This window comes from Chrysochloris asiatica, unplaced genomic scaffold (genome assembly GCF_000296735.1).
Source record: "Chrysochloris asiatica unplaced genomic scaffold, ChrAsi1.0 scaffold00142, whole genome shotgun sequence".
Taxonomy (NCBI): Eukaryota; Metazoa; Chordata; class Mammalia; order Afrosoricida; family Chrysochloridae; genus Chrysochloris; species Chrysochloris asiatica.
Window position 1 is genome coordinate 7,354,744 of NW_006408660.1, and position 19,980 is coordinate 7,374,723.

At 42.7% G+C, this 19,980-nt stretch overlaps 1 protein-coding gene across 1 annotated transcript in view; it reads right to left on the reverse strand.

The window, feature by feature from the left end:
• Positions 1-19,980, reverse strand: part of EEFSEC (eukaryotic elongation factor, selenocysteine-tRNA-specific) — a 411,137-nt gene that overhangs the window by 84,879 nt on the left and 306,278 nt on the right. The window contains exon 5 of the mRNA XM_006870488.1: positions 13,227-13,877. Coding sequence (XP_006870550.1) covers positions 13,227-13,877 — 651 coding nt within the window. The remainder of the gene's footprint in view (positions 1-13,226; positions 13,878-19,980) is intronic.

Here is a 19,980-nt window from a genome sequence, read left to right on the forward strand (position 1 = left end):
CTGGCCTTGTTTTGAATAATGATATGGAGTTTTTCCATCTTCTCTTTCCGCAGATGTAGTCAATGTGATTTCTATGTATTCCATCTGGTGAGGTCTATGTGTATAGTCATCTCTTGTGCTATCTACAGAAGGTATTTGAAATGAACAAATCATTAAATCTGCAGAATTCTATCATGCATTCTCCAGCATCATTTCTATCACCAAGGCCATATTTTCCAACTATTGATCCTTCCTCTTTGCTCCCAATCTTTGCACTCCAATCACCAGTAATGATCAATACATCTTTATTGCATGTTTGATCGATTTCAGATTGTAGAAGTTGGTAGAATTCTTCAAGTTGATTCTGACACAGTGGCCCTGTATAGGGCTTCTGAGGAGGAGTTGGTGGGTTTGACTGCTGACTTTATGGTTAACTGTCCAGTGCTTATCCCAGAGTGCCACACCAAGACCCCTAGGTTTGTTCCAACCGTGAAATATGAGCATTTATCTTAAAGTTTTCTACTATAATTATAATTCCAGTTTTATTAAGCTCTCCTTGGATTTCTCATAGGTTTTGCTTTTTCATATTTGATGAACAGAAGTTTGTCACTGTACCTTTTCTCAGTATGTACTTAGGCAGGATTTTTAACTGTAAACTGTACCACTTCTAAAATTAATTCTACCATTTATGTTTTCTTTTTGTTTATAATTACTTGACAACTTTTTGTGTACCCTCTTTTATACTTAGTTTTTGCTTGGCAATTTAAGTGTGTTTCTTACAAACAGAAATATAATCTATCAATCTCTGTATTTAATAATAAGACAATTCAGCCATTCATACTTAATATAATGACTTAATTTGTTATTTCTGCTTTTGTTATTATATGACATTGTCCTTTACATTTAACATTTTCATTATCTTTGTTGGTTTAATCAAAAACTACTATTCATTCCAGTTTTGCTTTGTAAATTACAGAAGCTCTACTGAAGTTTTATAGTTCATTCATAGTTTTGTTTTCTTTCCCTGTGCTCATAATCTAATTCAGATTTCTCTATTTTTGTTTGAAAACAAGATACCAACTAATTCTCCTTCCAAAATGCACTATGTCCAAACCTACTCACCTCTTCCAAAAGAGACTGGTCCTTTAAAGTACCTTCACTTAGCAGTAGAGATATACACAGGGAACTGTATCACTGGGAAGGTGATACACCTCTCAGAATAATGAACCATTTAAAATCAGAAGGGCAGCACTTGTCCAAGAACAAAATTCAGAAAGCAGGAAGAGATAGGAAAGAAGGAATGGAAATGAGAAACATATGGAGAAAGTAGGATAAATGATGTTACATTCTGGGGATTATAATCAATGACAGAACAAAACATGTATGACTTGTTGAATGGAAAACTGATTCACTTTGTAAAGCTTCAACCAATTCACAATAAAATGTTAAAATAAATAAAACAGTGGAAAATATGGGGAAAAACCCAATTACCTTCACTTGTCCTTCTCCTCCCTGGCCCTGAGATAAGATCAATTTGAATTCCCTTTCCCTCAGAACCACTTCCATACCAGTATATGCCCATCATGTCAAAAGATTTTAAAGATAGCTTAGTACTTTTACTTGTAGATGATGATTAGAATTTCCTTTGCAAGATGTTCAGTCTATTTCAAGAGTTTTATTTACCAATGACATAAATGAGTTCAGCGGTTGGTAAAGTATGGCCCATGAGCCAAATCTGCCTGCTACCTGTTTTTGGCTTCACCTGTTTCCAGATGGCTATAATCTAAGAAGGGTTTTAACATTTTTAAATATGTAGAGGTTAAAAAAACAAACAAACAAAAAAACCCCAAAGAAAATAATACTTTGAAATGATTGTTAAATACCATGGAGTCGGTTCCAACTCATAGTGACCCTGCACAGGGTTTCCAAGGCTGTAAATCGTTATGGGAGCAGAACGCCTCATCTTTCTCCTGCGGAACCACTGGTAGTTTTGAACTTCCACCCTTGAAGTTAGCAGCCCAATTCATAACCAGAGATCCTTTGAAATGATAAGTGACATTTTATGAAATTCCAATGTCAGTGTCTGTAAGTAAAGCTTCAGTGGAAGGCAGCCACACTCATATGTGTGCATACTGTCTACGGCTGCCCTAGTGCTACACTGGCGGATCTGGGCATCTGCAGCAAGCACCATGCAGTGCCCTCATCACTTTGTTCATCACATGACAGAGTGTGGTACTACTGAAGTACGATTTGACTTTATCTCACTGACTCACAACATTTCATCTGTTGATTTGTGCTACCAGTGTATGCCCATCATGTCAAAACAAGACAAGCATATTTCAAATGTCATACTTTAAATGCTGACTGAAGTATAGATTCTTGTTTCAATGAATTAGATGCTAAAGTACTGTGTTTGCTATTAGCTGTGCTAACAGAAAGAGCCCTGGTGGCACAGCGGTTAAATCACTTGGCTGCTAACCTAAAGGTGGGCTGTTCAAGCCCTCCAGCCACTTTGTGAGACAAAGCTCTATAAAGATTGCAGCCTTGGAAACCGTATGGGCCAATTCTACTCTGCCCTACAGGGTTACTATATGTCAGAATCAACTTGACAACAATGAGTTTTTTGATTTTTGGTGCTAACATAGGACAGCATAAGTTGTCATCACAATATTCTCAACTCAAGAGAAAAAAAGGTCAGATAAATGTGTTATGGTGTACTGTAGCCTCCGGCCCCTTAATCCACAGTTTTACTTTCTATGGTTTCAGTTACCTACAGTCAACCGTGAGTACAGAACGTGATGGAATCCTGTGCTGCCCACTCCATCATTCATGTAATTTTATATTGTTATAAATGTTCTACTTTACTATTAGTTCTTGTTATTAATCTCTTACTATGCCTAATTTATAAGTAAACTTGATCAAAGGCATGTATGTATAGGATAAAACATAGTTTATATACAATTCAGTATTATCTACAGGAGCCCTGGTAGTGTAGTGGGTTATGATTTGGGCTGCTAATTGCAAGGTCAGCAGTTCGAATTTACCAGTCACTCCTTGGGAGAGACATGAGACTCTTTGTACCTATAAAGATTTACAAGCTTGGGTTGCTATGAGTAGGAACCAATTTGACAGCACTTAACCACTATCCACAGTTTCAGGCATTCATGGGAGGTCTCAGAACGTATTCCCTACAGATAAGGGGAACAACTGTATGTCATCACAGCAGGATTTTTTCACAAAATACAAAAAATGAGAGAATGAGGCTGCAATTATCATAAATTTTTGAGTTGCTCATTTGTTAGTCAAACAAATTAACTGATGGTGAGTTAATTATCATGTTTGATCTCAGCAGTCAAAAATAAAGAAAATACCCAGAGAAAACAAACTTGTTTAAGATAATTAGATTCTTGGCAAGAACTGGTACTGGATTTAGCCTATGGGCCACTGTTAGCAAGGCGATGGCAATAAATTGAGTACCTGGGCATCTTACAGTGTGAGCAGGGGAGACAGAGAGTTAAGTTAGCATCTTCAGTTCAAAGCACTATCCTTTATATATCTAAAGCACTTTATATCTGCCTCAATGTGTTGCTGTCTTTCTAGAACTTACCAGGATTAAAACTGGTAATGTACATTTCTCTGTCTCTCTTAGGAGGATAAGATATTGTCTACCTTTATAGGAGAGGCGCATAATCAGAGCAGAATTAGATCACTGATGATGAGACACCACTGAGTCCAAGTCTCTCCTTCTAAGAGGCAGCAGACAGCCCAGAGAGGGCAAAGACTCAGCCAACTTCACAAACCAGGTGAGCAATACAGCCAAGGTAGATCAAGTCCTACCAACACTGGGCTGGCCAGCCCCCACTTCCCCCCTCTCCACACTGGACCAAGACACATTGCATTGGTGGAGAGACCTGTCCAGGAAATCCAACTCAGCCTTCTCAATATACCCTGACCTAGAAACTTCTGGGCAGTGGCTATGATGGGCCCAGGAATTTTTGAGGCATCAAGCTCAGCCGGGAAAGATGAGCAAAATGTACTTGTCTGGCCCCTCACTGGACAAGCATGCTCGTGAGACCCCTCTTCCCAAACATTCTGCTTTCACTGGGGCCTGAGTGGCTCCTGATAGGAATCAGGTGGGCGCTTCAGACAGGTACCATAGAACCTAAGAGGAGAGAGCAGAATAGCACTCTGGTCCCAAGTTCCTGGAACTAATTATTCAGACTCTTAAGAGTTTGAAAACTGACAACAATGAGAATAAGCACCTTACAGCATTCAAGCGCTGGCCTCAGAACCTTACGTGCCATCTCACTGCAACCCTCACCTCAAAGGTGTTACGTACCATAACCACTTCACAGGTAGAAAGGGGGCCAGTGTCTACACTATGGTTCTCCAACCTCAACGCACTATATCAAGCCTGCATATTGTACCACCTGCCACACATCCTGGGTTTGTCACAGCTGAGCTGAAATCAATGGACAATTGGGGCCCTGCTCAAAGCAAACAGCGTTAGTCTGGTCCACCACTAACACAAGCGTTAGTCTGGTCCACCACATAACCAAGGATGTGCCATTCATCACTTGAGCAAGATTCAGCTCATATATTAACCCACATGCTATGGCAGTTCTTTCTAAACAACCCTACGAGATCAGTTATTTACACCTTAAGTGGATGAGAAAGTTGAGATTAAAATGGTTTCCCAAAGCACACAGCACAGGCAGCAATTGAACCTAGTCTATGTGATGCACAGTTCAGTGCACTGCCACCCGACCAGGCAGGAAGGCAAAAGGGAAGGACCTTGCGTATGCCTCCACCAGGAAGACACCAACCAGCTTTTCAAGAGTAACCCTGTGCCTGTGCAGGCATCAGCTGGGCACAGTAGGGAGATCAAGGCATCAGACTCAGCCAGTCTTGAGTCTAAATCCCGACTTTATCTACTACAGGGCTTTGGGCAAGTCCCTTCCCTCTCTGGGTGGACTTTGGGAAGGGTCTGGTGGACTGGGATCAGAATAGGAAGGAAATTAGTTTTCATTGAGTAACTTTTTATTTTACTTGAGTCATTTACCATGTGCAAATATTACTAAATATTTTACATATAACTTTAGGCAAAAATATGTCAGTGACTTAACTGAAGAAAAACAAACAAACAAATAAACACGTGTAAGAAAAATAACAACCAAGTGAAACAGATCCAGATGATAATCCTAGAACCCTGAGATTCAAACAAAAGGATAAAGTAGATCAAATACCAACTGAAAGAGGAAACTGAGAAAAACCAGTGAATGGGGAGATATGTGGAGCACACGTGTCTTCCCAGCCAACATGGCACAGCATGGCCATTTTGAATCATAGGAAAGCAACTTCATGGAATCCCCAATAAGTCAGAGATACAATGCAGACACACCTGGAGTAAAGCAAAGTGAGCACAATCTAAGGACAGGAAGGGCAGGGAAGCAGGCCAGAACACCAGAGACTCATGCAACTACAGAGCAGGGAGGGTGCAAGTAAATAAGTAAATAGGGACAGAACCAGTCACTGATTGTGGCCCCTAGTTGTTTAGGTGGGGAACCCACGTGGTGAGGAAGGCCTATGAGGTGGTGGTTGGGGATACTGGACTCTGGGAGGCCCCACTGTACTGAATCACGGCAGGAACCAGATAACCGGCTGCACCTGCACACGTGGGCACCAGTGATTGGCAATGGAGAACTGGGCTCAGCAACCCTGCCCTCCATGCACACACCTTTTCAGTGGCCAGAGACATACCACCCACCTGAAAGCCAGTGAAGCCCCCTCATGCCCCTTCTCTGCCTGGTATTCCAACTAGCCGCCACTCTCCTTCCCACTCCTCCATCCCGCCCGAGCCACCATTGTTCCCTTCCTCTAGCAACCTGTGACAAAACCCGGAGGCTTAAGCATCACACACCTGCAGTCACTGGGACTTGCAAGGTGTACTCCTGCCACATCCACGGCCAGCAACTTGAAGGAACAGTCAGAAAAAAATCATTTTAAAAAGGGAAGGAAGCCTAAGAATTATGTGGGACAAAATCAAGAATAACTTACGTGTGATCAGAATTCCTGAAAAGAAAGATGCTTAAAAAACCTCATGTCTATGTATTTCAGACTTGTTGGCGAAAACTTCACTAAGGACATCAAAGACAAAAAAAAAAAATTCACAAACTCCAAAAAAAGGATAGGCTCCCCCATAAAATCACTAGATGAATAATACTCAAACTTCCACAACAAAGAAAAAAAAAGCGTCCCGAGAACAGCTGAGGAAAAATGACATGAAATGTTTAATTACAAAGGAGAACTGAGAAGATTAAGCTCTTGACTTCCCAGGCAAGAAAGCAATGGAATGACAAGCAAGGGAGCTTCAAAGTTTGTGGAAAAATTCCATTCTATTTGAAGAACCTCCTTCCCTATATAAAACCCTGAAAGAAAAAAAAAAAAAAACAAGAGGTAAACAAAAATTATATATCTAACAAAATTATTCCTCATATACAGATAGTGGTTACGACTCGGGCTGCGAACCTTAAGGTCAGCGGTTTGAAACTACCAGCCGCTCCGTGGGAGAAAGAGAAGGCTTTCTACTCCCGTAAAGATTTACACCCTCGGAAACCCTGTACAGGGTCGCTATGGGTCGGAACTGACTCGACGGCACTTAACAACAACAACAACAACAACAACAGATAGATAGATATAGATAGATCAATATAGAAAGATAGATAAATATATATATATATATATAGGCGAAATTAGGTCATTTTCAGAAACACAGAAATTAAGGGAATTTGTAAGAACCAGACAAATCTTACATGATATGCTAAAAGTAGTTCTTCAGACAAAGAACTGAGATTATAAAGTAACAACCTGAGGTTAAGGCTAATGACAACAAGACCCGGAAACCAAATCAGATAAAGAATTTTCAAAACTAAAATAAACCTACAAGACTGAACATAGGGAACCAGAGATGTCAATCTGTAAATGACAACAACTACAAAGCAAAAACAGGGAATAAGCAGTACAATTACAGAACTTCCAAAAGTAGAGAAAATCAAGTAGATATCAAGATAGATCAGACTGTTTTAAATTTAGAAAGAAAACAGTAAATTACAGGACAACCACAAAGAAAATTAAGAACTATTCTAACAACAATTAGAAAGAAGAAAATAGTAAGGACTCAATAAACACAAAATCAACAGCAATGAAAAAAATTAACAAAAAATTGTAAACAAAATGAACTCAGCACAGAAAAATATGCTGTAGGGTAAGCACTAGACTGCTAACCACAGGGTTAGTCGTTCAAACCTACCAGCTGCTCCTTGGAAACCCTATACAGGGCCGCTGACTTGACAGCACTTAACAACAACAATACACACACATAAAAGAAAATGACAGCTGTAAACTCATGTTGTCGTTAGGTGCTCTCATGTTGGTTCCGACTCAGCAAGCTTATGCACAACAGAAGGAAACACTGCCCAGTCCTACGCCGTCCTCACAATCATTGTTACACTTGAGCCTATTGCTGCTGTGTCACTCCAACTCACTGGGGCTCTTCCTCATGTTCGCTGATCCTCCATTTTACTAAGCATGATGTCCTTTGCCAGGGACTGGTCCTTCTTGACAACATGTCTGAAGTATGACAGATGAAATCTTGCCATCTGGACTTCTAAGGGGCATTATGGCTGTTACAACACAGATTTGTTTGTTCTGCTGGCAGTCCATGGCACTTTCAATATTCTTTTCCAGTACCATAATTCAAATGCATTGATTCTTCTACTGTCTGTCTTATTCATTGCCCAACCTCCACATGCATATGAGGTTAATGAAAATACCATAGCTTGGGTCAGGTGCACCTTAGTCCTCAAACTGTCATCTTTGCTGTTAAACAATTTAAAGAGGTCTTGTGCAGCAGATTTGCCTATGGCAATATGACCTTTGATTTCTTGACTAATGCTTCCATGTGTGTTGATTGTGGATCTATGCAAAATGAAGACTTTGACAACTTCAATCTTTTTTCCATTTATCATGTTATTTACTGGTTCTAATCTGTGTTAGTCTAGAAGCTCAGCTGAAAGCTGTCCACCATGGATGATCCTGCTGGTATTGAAAATACCTATGGCAGAGCTTCCAGAATCACAGTAACACACAAGCCACCAAAGTACAAAAACTGACAGATGAGTGACAAACTAGGAAGAAGGAGAGGTGGACTACTTCTGAATATTTATTTAGTCACTGAAAACCTTATGAGTAGCAATGGAACACTGTCAGCACCAGAATATTGAATATTGAAACATGATGAAGAGCATCAGAATATTGCCAGATACAGTGTTAGAAGATGAGGTCAGCACATTGGATGGCACCCAAAATGCAACTGGGGAAGAGCTGCCTCGTCAAAGTAGAGTTGACCATGATGATGCAAATGGAGTAAAACCTTTTGGACCTTCATTTGCTGATGGGGCACAACTTAAAATGAAGAGAAACAGTTACAAACATTCATTAAGAATCAGAACATGGAATGCATGAATTATTAATCTAGGAAAACAGGAAATTATCAAAAATTAATTGGAGTGCATAAACATCAATATCCTAGGCATTAGTGAAATGAAATGGATTGGTACTAGCCATCTTGCATCTGACAATCACATGGTTTATTATGCCAGGAATGACAAATTGAAGAGGAGTGATGGCGTCACATTCAATATCAAAAAGAACACTGATTTGTCTTGGAGTACAGTGCTGTTTGTGATAGGAGACTATCCATATTCAAATTTATACACAATTATTCAAATTTATGCACAAACCACTAAAGCCAATGATAGTGAAATTGAAGAATTTTACCAACTTCTTCAGTCTGAAATTGATCAAACATGAAATCAAGATGCACTGATAATTACTGGAGATTGTAATGCAAAGGTTGAAAACAAAAAGGATCAGTTGTTGGAAAACATGGCCTTGGTGATAGAAACGATGCTGGAGGATCGCATGAGAGAATTTTGTAAGACCAATGACTTCTTCATTGCAAATACCTTTTTTAAACAACAAAAGATGACTATATACGTGGACCACACCAGATGGCATACACAGAAATCAAACTGACTACATCTGTGGTAAGAGATGGCGGGAAAGCTTCATATCATCAACCAAAACAAGACTGGGGCAGACTGTGGAACAGCCCATAAATTGCTAATATGCAAGTTCAGGCTGATGCTGAAGGAAATTAAAGCAAGTCCATCAGAACCAAAATATGGCCTTGAACAAATCCCACCTGAATTCAGAGATCATCTTAAGAACAGACTTTATGAAATCTGTTCTTAAGATAACCACTAAAGACCAGACCAGAGAGTTGTGGATGACACCAAGAATACCATATAGGAAGAAAGCAAAAGGTCATTAAGAAGACATGAAAGAAGGAAAAGACCAAAGTGTACGTCAGAAAAGACTCTGAAATTTGCTCTCGAGCAGAGAGATGCAAATGAAAAAAATGAAAAGGTAAAAGAGCTGGAATTAGAAGACCAAATGGGAAGGATATATTCAGTATTTCACAAGCTTAGAGAACTGGAGACAAAATTCAAACCTCAACTAGCAATACTGAAGTATTCTATGCACAAAATGGACTCCTGGTGTGGCACTGTGGGTTAATGCACTGGACTGCAAAGTTGGTTTGAACCGCAAGGTCAGTGGTTCGAGCTTACCAGCTCTTCCTTGGAAACCCTATATAGCATCTCTATGGGTCAAAACCTACTAGACGGCACTCAACAATAACATGGGCAAAATATTGAATAATACAGAAATCATCAAAAGAAGATGGAAGGGAAAAAAAAAAAAAGACGGAAGGAATATATAGAGTAACTATACCAAAAGAAATGGTCAATGTTTAACCCTTTCAAGAGGTAGCATATGCTCAAGAGCCAATGATATTTAAGGAAGAAGTCCAAGGTGCACTGAAGGCATTGACAAAAAGCAAGACTCCAGGAATTGATACAATACAAACAAATATTTCAACAAACTGATGCAGCATTCACTCATCTATGCCAAGAAATCTGGAGGGCAGCTACCCGGCCCAATGATTGGAAGAGATCCATATTTGTGTCCATTCCAAAGAGAAGCGACCCAACGGAATGCGGAAATCATCGAACAATATCATTAATATCACACACAAGTAAAATTTTGCTAAAGATATTTCAAAAATGGCTGCAAATTTACATTGACAGAATATTGCCAGAGGTCTAAGCCTGATTCAGAAGAGGATGTGGAACATGGGATATAATTGCTGATATCAGATGTATCTTCACTGAAAGCAGAGAATATCAGAAAAATGTTTACCTGTGCTTTAGTCACTATGCAAAGGCTTTCAATTGTGTGGATCATGACAAACAATGGACAATATTGTGGAGAATGAGTACTCTAGATCACTGCATTGTGCTCATGAGGAACCTGTACAAGAGGTAGGTGTTCAAACAGAACAAGAGAACACTGAATGGTTTAAAATTAGGACAGATGTGTGCCAGTGTTGTATACTTTCACTATACTTATTCAATCTGTATACTGAGCAAATAATCTGAGAAACTGGATTATATGAAGTGGAACATAGCATCAGGATTGGGAGAAGACTCATTTATAACCTTTGATATGCTGATGATTCAATCTTGCTCGCTGAAAGAGAAGAAGACTTAAAATACTTACTGATGAAGTTCAAAGACCATAGTCTTCGGTATGGGTAGCACCTTAATGTAAAGAAAGCAAAAATCCTCACCAATGGACCAATAAATAACATCAAGGAAAATGGAGAGAAGATTGAAGTTGTCAAAACTTCACTTTGCTTGGATCAACCATCAACACTCACGGAAGCAGCAGTCAAGAAATCAAAGGACGTACTGCATTAGGCAAATCTTCTGCACAAGACCTCTTTAAAGTGTTGAAGAGCAAAGATGTCAATTTGAGGACTAAGGTGCATCTAACCCAAGCCATGATATTTTTAATAAGCTGGACAGTGAATAAGAAAGACTGTAGAAGAATTAATGCATTTGAGTTATGGGATTAGAAAAGAATATTAAAAGTACCATGGACTGCCAAAAGAACAAACAAATCTGTGTTGGAAGAAGTACAGCCAGAATGCTCCATGGAAACCAAAATGGCCAGACTTCATCTCTCATACTTTGGACATAATATTAGGAGGGACCAGTCCCTAGAGAAGGACATCATGCTTGATAAAGTAGAGGGTCGGAGAAAAAGAGGAAGACCCCCAATGAAATGGATTGGCACGGTGGCATCAACAATGGCCTCAAGCTTAGCAATGATGGTGAGGTTGGTGCAGGATCGAACACAGTGTTTCCTTCTGCTGTATATAGGGTTGCTATGAGTCCTTCTGTTGTATATAGGGTTGCTATGAGTCAATACTGACTTGGTGGCAACTACCAACAACAATAATTTATTGGTCCAGTAGTTAAGATTTTTGTTTCTCTTTACACTGAGGTGCAATCCATATGGAAGGTTGTGGTCTTTGATTTTAATGAGTATTATAATTCCTCTTCACTTTCAGCAAGCATATCCAACTTGTTAATGAGTCTCTGATCCTCATGCTATGTTCTTCTTCATATAATCCAGCTTCTTGTGTTATTTGCTCAGCATACAGATTGAATTAATATGGTGAAAGGATAAAACCTTTTGTTTTGGAAGTAAATTCATACTTACCAATAATGACAATAAATGCAAATGGATTAAATGCCCCAGCCAAGAAACAGAGAGAGGCAGAATGGAAAACAAAACATGATCCATCCATATGCTGCCCACAGAGACAAACTTTAGACACCAAGATAAAAATACACTTTAGACACCAAGATAAAAATCAAAGATTGGAAAAACATATACTGAGCAAATGCACCCAAAAGAGCAGAAGTGGTAATGTTAATATCTGATAAAGTAGACTTTGAGGCAAAAACCAGCAAAAGAGACAAGGAAGGGCATTATCCAATGATAACAGGCCAATCCAGTAGGAGGACTCAGCCATAATGAGGGCAGGTGAGGCAGAGAACTGAGCGGGAGCACCCAGGAAAAAGAACTGCTGATAAGAGCGCCAAATAAACATCCCTGAGGCAAGGAAGCAAGGGAGGTTCTCAGTGGGAATTCCTGAGGAGACCCTAAGGATCTCAGAAAAGAGAATGGGTGGAGGAAGGAAGTCACAAGACTGTCTTATACCTGGGTCATGGCTTTCTTCCCATGCACCCACTGCCAAGCACTTTACCAGACACTATGCCAAGGACTAGGCCAGGACGGTGCACTTTGTCCTTCACATGTGAGAAGCCAGGGGTCTTCTCTAAGTCTTAGGACCAAAGTCTCTGGGCCTCAGAGCCAGCTTCATATCGGGATCACCAGCACTGCTGGCTGAGTCAGCTGGAACCCGCCAAGTGCTGGGACATCCAACACCACTGACCCCGGGAACTAGCCAGTCAGATCTGGACAACTGTTCATCTATTATCCACCCCCAAACCTGATCAAGAGCAGTAGGCATGACTCACACTCACTTAATGCAGCATGACAAAACAGGGGATGGGTAGGATTCAAGGGGAGAAGGAAACTCGAGGAGTTTAGTATGTGCATAGACTCACAGACTGCACTTTGCTCACCTCAAGTGAAGTCTTTTAGCAAAATAGCCACACCCACCCTCTCAGCCCTGTACTAGTGAGAGTAGACATCAGCGCCCAGCCTTGTCTAGGAGAGTCAATGGTCTTGACCTTCCACTCTTTACTCTGCTGCACTTTCCTACCTTTTGCTCCCTGGCATTCCCTACCACTATTAATCCCCATACCCTCATCCACCACACCAAGGACAGGCCATGCTAATTGATTCAGGGTGGATGTGGGCAGACACCTAGCCTCATGGAAGCTCAGGTTCCCAAAGAGGACATGGGGCCAGGGCAGGGCACAGTTTCCCATCCAAAGCTCAGAGAGGCCATTGCTACTACTGGTTTCTGGCTAGGCACTCAATACTGTCTTCTGAACATTTGGAAACGGGCTTGTATGGGAGGCCTGGCCACTCCCATGAGCAGACTTTGCAGACAAATATGTGAGGCAGTGGCAGGTCAGGGAAACAGGTAGCTAGCTGAGGGAACTCAAGCCTCTTGGCTGCTCTGGGCCTCAGGTTCCTGTCTGAGAAACAGGTTTGGACCAGATGTCTTTTTAGCTCTCATTGCAAGTGCCGTGCTATTCGGGATCTGGGTCCCGAGAGTGGGCAGTAGGGAGAAGGCTCACCCGCTCCACGAGGCCATTTTTGTGCTTCAGCTTGTACACCTTCAGCTTGGGCAGGAAGCTCTCAGTGTAATTCTTGTCCTCCAGCCCATGCAGTAGGGTGCCGTGGAAGGCCAGCCGGCAGGTGTTAGCGTGAATGTCTGCGTCAAGCCTGGAACCGATCACCAGGCAGAGCCGAGGACAGGTAATGGGCTTCTCGAACTCCATGAGTGCCCACTGCTGCTGGGGGTAGTGGCCCTCAGTGGCCTGATCTGCCTGCTGGTCAGCCTCGCCACTGTCTGTCGGGGCCAGGTCCTTGCACAGGAACTGCTCCTGGAAGAGGTACTCGCGAGAAAAGTCAAATGAGTCCAGCACGGGCTCCTGGTTGAAGCAGTCAGGGGTGGGGCTGAAGAACATCAGTCGGCCCATGACTGTCTCGTGGCCCACTGTGATGTGGAACTTGGCCTTGGTCTGCAGAGGGCCCCGGAAATATGGGATCTTCTCCAGGGAGATAAGGGCCGCATGGATGGTGTGCAGGGACTCAGGGGCACACACCAGTCCACGCTCCAGCAGCTTGGGGTCAAACTGGGTCACACATATACCCACACGGTCTCCTTGCATGGCTGAGGTGACAGGCATGTGGAACATTTGCATCGACTTCACCTTCTTCACCACCTGAAGGGTTGAGAAAGGAGAGAGGTGGGAAATGGGCTGCAGAAGGTTCCCAGTACACACCCACTAAGGGGATTTCAGGGGTGAGCCCAGTCAAATCCTCTTAGACAATGTAAGCTCCATCCTGGAAACTCAAAGGAACATTCTACTCTCAAGGCTGAGACCCATGCAGGGCTGGCCCATTCTCCAAGTCCCACATTCATTCTGGGATAAAGGCAATGGTCACAGCGACCCACCCCCAGTCCACCTTAGTTCTTACCATGTTCTAGTCTGAAAAGACCACACCCCTGCACACCCTGGGTGCCAATCCCACCGGACTTCTCTTTCTCCATGGACCATTCTGACATTCTCATGCCTCTGTTGTTGCTGTAGCTAAGTGCTAATGAGTCAGTTCCGACTCATAGCAACCCATGGAGCGGCTGGTGGGTTTGATCCTCCGACCTTGTGATTTGCAATCCAGTGCTGATGCTATAGCACCATACCAGGACTCTTCTCTTACCTCTAGCTCTTTGTATTCATCTGTTCCCCTAAACAGTGTACCTCTTCATCCTGCCAAACTATGTTCATCTGTCCTCTAAAGCTGAAATCAGCATCCCTGCTCTGGAACATCTGCCCAGACCCCTATGGCAGACTTTCCCTCTACCCCTAGTTGTTGTTGTTGTTATGTGCCATCGAGTCGGTTCCGACCCATAGCGACCCTGTATAGGGTTTCCGAGGGTGTAAATCTTTACGGGAGTAGAAAGCCTCATCTTTCTCCCCTAGTAGTACCTCAGAATCCTGGTGTGGCGTTGTGGGTTAATACACCAGACTGCCAAGCCATTTGAACTGCAAGGTCGGTCAGTGGGTCAAGCTCACCAGCTGCTCCTTGGAAACCCTATACAGGGTTGCTATGGGTTGGAACCAACTCAATGGCACTTAACAACAACAACAACAACAGTGGTACCTCAGGACTCCTGGTGTGGCACTATAGGATCAGCACTGGACTTTGACCACAAGGTCAGTAGTTTGAATCTACTAGTCACTCCAGGGGAGAAAGATAAGAGTTTCTGCTCCTGTAAAGATTTGCAGCCTCGGAAACCCTATACAGTGTCACTATGAGTCAGAACCAACTCTATGGCACAGAACCACCACCACAAGTGGGAGCTAAGCCCCAGCTACACAGTCTGCATCCTGTTGCTGTCTGCTCTGTGTTCACCTGCTCACTGACCAGTGAGTCTCTAAGAGCAGGGCCTATGTTCACTCATCCCACACATGGCCACTGGGTGCTGCAGGGTCAGACACTGTTCTATGGTAGGGAAAGAGCAAGCCTGTTTCCAAAGAACATAACATCTAGAAAAAACAACATGTGAGTGAGAATTAGTGAGGTAGGCAGGGCTAGTTTTGATAGAGTGGGTGGTTAGGGTTAGTTAAACAAAGACAATTTTGACTTTAGATTGCATGGACCATCTGTCAGGAGTCCTGATGTGGTGCTGTGGGTTAATACCCTGGATTGCAAAGTTGGTTTGAAATGCAAGGTTGGCAGTTTAAGCTCACCAGCTGCTCCTTAAAAACCCTATACAGGGTTGCTATGGGTCAGAACCGACTAGATAACACTTACACAACAACAACAACAGGCCTGTCCTGGAGAGTCCATCTGCAGAAGGGCTATCTATGCTAAGACCTGTCTATGCTAAGAAGCAGTTAGGTGTGTGAAAACCTGGAGAAAGACAATCCTAAATATGAAGCCTAAACAAAGGCTGTGGCTGGAAAAGCTGAGGCAGGGTGAAGAGGGCATGACTGGGAGGGGAGCAAGCCAACAGCTGGCCATGCCAACCACACAGCCAGAAGACCACAGTTGGGAGTTAGGCTCTTAGGCTAAGTATAAGGGGAGCCACTGGGGGTGTCAAGCAAAGGAGTAAGCTAATCTTATTTGCTTTTAAAAATCACACTGACTAATTTAAGGTGGTAAATTTCTATAACTACAACTTGCAAATTAGTAACAGGTGCAGAAAAGGCCCTAATAAATGATTACAGTTGGTGATCTATTGTCTCTGAGATGAGATGAAATTGTGTTCACAGATTTCTGTTTAACCACGCAAGGAAATGTACAAACTATTTCAGAGAAAGTGTCATCAAAAAAGTTGCTAAGCTGAAAACAGAGTTGACATTAGGTTACACACACCCTATGTCAGAAAGTCTAGGGATATGGAATACCGATTCTCTCCTTGGCTAAGGGGAAAGACTGTGCTAATGACCCAAGAGAGCCCAGGCCTTTTCCTGAAGAGCCATAATATTCAAGTGTTTGTTTAAAGATCATTAACTACCTAGCCAAGAGGTCAGGGGGCAGAGAAAGTGAGAAGCACCGATGTCAAAAGGCACATCCAAGATCAATCAAAAAGAAAGATAAAACGTCTCTGGAACAGTCTGTAAGGCAGTGAGAAAACAAGATTTTCAAGAAGGCGTCTGAGAGTAAGCAGAGAACACGATCCCACCCAAAGCATCTGTGCTGGCGAAGCAGAGCTCACCCCTGCTGGGCGCCGGCCTATCCCTCCCTTGGCCCTATCCTCACCCCAGCCCCATCTGTCCCCTAACTCCAGGCAGCTTTCTAGTACACAGATCAAATTCTATGGGAGCTCCCATCTTCTACATCATGACTTCTAAACCTATTGATTGGGTAGTTGTAAACAGAAAGATCCTTTTGTAAACTGAGATTCTATGGAAACCTGCAGATGAGTAGACCTACTAACATGGGTGCAGGGGGACTTAGACTGGGTTGAGTCCCAGCACTCTAGCATACCCTTCTATTGAAGCATTCCACCATTCAGTCCCACTGAGCAGCTCTCACTTACCCAACATACCTATCAGCCATCCAAGCCATAGTTAGAGGGGACACAGCTCCACGAACACCCAGGGTTCAGGTCTCTGTGCCCATAATGCTCCTTCTGCCTGAAATTCCTTCCACCTGGAAAATCCTCACTTATCCCTAACAGCCCCACTGTCTCATCACCTCCAAGGAGGGCTTCTTAGATTACTGACAGAGCTGTTTCCATTCTCCTCACACTTTTCTAAGCATCTCTTACCATGTGGTGCTGTGATTGCTAATTGTTGGTTTACATGGCTGCCTCTGCAACCATTTATTTATTGACTTAAATAACAATATATATCCAAGAACCCATCAGTCTACCTCTGTGTCCTTTTCTTTTTATATGTTTATGTGGAGGCTTATTATATATGTAATACATATACCTAATCAATCATTTCCTTTATAATTTTTATAAAGGAAATTTTATATAATCTCTATATATCTGCGATATGCAGATGATACAACCTTGCTTGCTGAAAGTGAAGAGGACTTAAAATATTTCCTGATGAAGATCAAAGAGCACAGCCTTCGTTATGGATTACATCTCAATGTCAAGAGAAACAAAATCCTCATCACTGGACCCATAAACAACATTCTTATCAACAGAGAAAAGATTGAAGTTGTCAAGGACTTCATTCTTCTTGGATCAACTATCAACACTCACGGAAGCAGCAGTCAAGAAATCAAACAACGTATTGTATTAGGCAAATGTGCTGCACAAGACCTTTTTTAAAGTGTTGAAGAGCAAAGATGTCAGCTTGAGGACTACGGTGCGCCTGACCCAAGCCATGGTTTTTTCATTAACCTCATATGCATGCGAAAGCTGGACAGTGAATAAGTAAGACCGTAGAAGAATTGGTGCTTTTGAGTTATGGTGTTGAAGGGGAATACTGAAAGTGCCATGGGCTGCCAAAAGAACCAATAGATCCGTTTTAGAAGAACTTCAGCCAGAGTGCTCCTTGGAGGCCAGGATGGCCAAACTTCACCTCTCATACTTTGCACACATTGTCAGGAGGGACCAGTCACTGGAGAAGGATATCATGTTTGGTAAGGTGGAGGATCAGAAAAAAAGAGGACAACCCCCAACGAGATGGATTGGCCAAGTGGCTGCATCGATGGACTCAAGCAACAGTAGTGAGGCTGGCCCAAGGTCGTTCTGCTGTGCATAAGGTCACTGTGGGTTGGTACCAACTCAATGGCACCTAACCAAATATATAGAGAGGAAGTCATGGTGTGGCACTGTGGGTTAATGCAACCAGACTGCAAAACTGTTTGAACTGGTCAGTGGTTCAAGCTCACCAGTTGCTCCTCAGAAGCCCTATATAAAGTCGCTATGGTCAGAACCAACTTGATGGCACTTAACAACAACAACATACATACAGATAGATAGATACACAGACATATATATAGTTAAGTGTTTGATGTTTGGTTCCAACTCATAGAGACCCTATATAGTGTTTCCAAGGAGCACTTAGTGGGTTTGAACCACTGACCTTGTAGCAGTCCAGTGCTTATCCTGGAGTTATGTATATCATCAGAGACTATATATATATATATATACATACACACACACACATATACATGCAGCTCATTCACTGATGATTACATAGACCACACGGTGCACACATACCACATCCCACAACCCAGACTCCTACCAATGTGCACTTGGTTGGTTTCTAGTGTTTGGCAGGCAAATGCTGTGATGATTCCTGCTCCCACAGGACCGTTCTGGTGGGTATGTGTAGGGGGTTTCAAAGACACTGACTTGGAGTAGACCTGCTGGATTGTAGGCTATATAAGGCTTAGCTTTCATAGACAAATGAAGTACCAGTGTACATTTCCATCACTGGAGAAGAGAGGCCTCAGTGGCATGCATTACTTTCAACACTTGAAATGTGTGTCCCTCCCTGGCAAGACAGTGACAGCAAAAACACAGTGCACATGACAGACCAATATCAGATTCACCCATCTGAAGCGAATAAGTGCATCTTATTCTGGAGGAGAAATGCCCCTCCTGGCAAAGCACCAAGCTGAGATTCCAGACCAGCCAAGGCTTGAGAAAGATTCTTGTGTTTAGGAGGCTCCCTGAGAGGCAGCCAGGGCCCCCGCCCCCACCCTGTGCAGCTGCACTCCAAGCAGGCATTATTCAAAGTGTGTTCTCCTTCCAACAGGGCTCATGTTCTTAGGACTGAAATAATAAAGAATGTCTTAAGAGGGCACCGAGAAGAACAGAAAGACAAATAACTGTGCAAATCAAGATTTGAAGGGCTGCGACAGGAAATTGTGAAGCAGATAAAGATGCAGACAGGGTGACTTGGTGCACTGTAGGGCCACTCATCCATAAGCACACAGACAGCGTCACCACACACATCTTAACCGAGTACATTTAATACACGATCCCACTTAGGACCCACACATATATACCCAGTGCCTTCAAGTCCATTCTGCCTCAAAGTGACCCTGTAAGACAGAGTAGAACTGGAATCTTTACAGAAGCAGACTACTTTCTTCTTTTTCCCAAAGAGCAACTGGTGAGTTCAAACCACCAACTTTTCAGGTAGCATCACAATGCTTAACCCTTGTGATACATAGGGTTGTACCACCAGGGATCCTTATGATACACACACACACACACACACACAAGTCAGAATGTTGTTGTTGTTGTTAAGTGCAGCTGAGTCAATTCCCACCCATAGCGACCCTGTATAGGGTTTCCGAGGAGCAGCTGGTGAGCTTGAACTGCTAACCTTGCAGTTCAAACAGCTTTGCAGTCTGGCACATTAACCCACAGTGCCACAACAGGCTTTCTTCTACAGTTACTGACTTTCTCGCCAACTTGGAGAGATTCTATCCATTGATTCAACTCACTCACCAAATAGTTCCTCAGGGCCCTGTTGAGTGGTAGAGACACACATGTATGTGCTCACTCAGCACAGACTTACTACATTTTCCCCAGGTACCAGGCCCAGACCCTGGAGTGATAACCAAGCAAGCACAACAGATGTCATTTGATCCTTTGAAGCCCACTACCAAGGGGAAGACAGGCATTAGTAAAATCATAACTAGTAAATGTTGTCGGGAGCTGGTTATAACACTGTAGTGAGGTGCTAGGAGAACAAAAGAAGAGGGTGTTGTGAGAGAGAACAGCTGGGGATCTAATTCATCCTCAGTAGTCAGGGAGGGCTTCTCTGAAGAGGTGGCACCTCAGCTGACAGCAGATGAATGAGGGGAGTAGGCACAGGGTAACTAGGTAAAGGGCAAGTC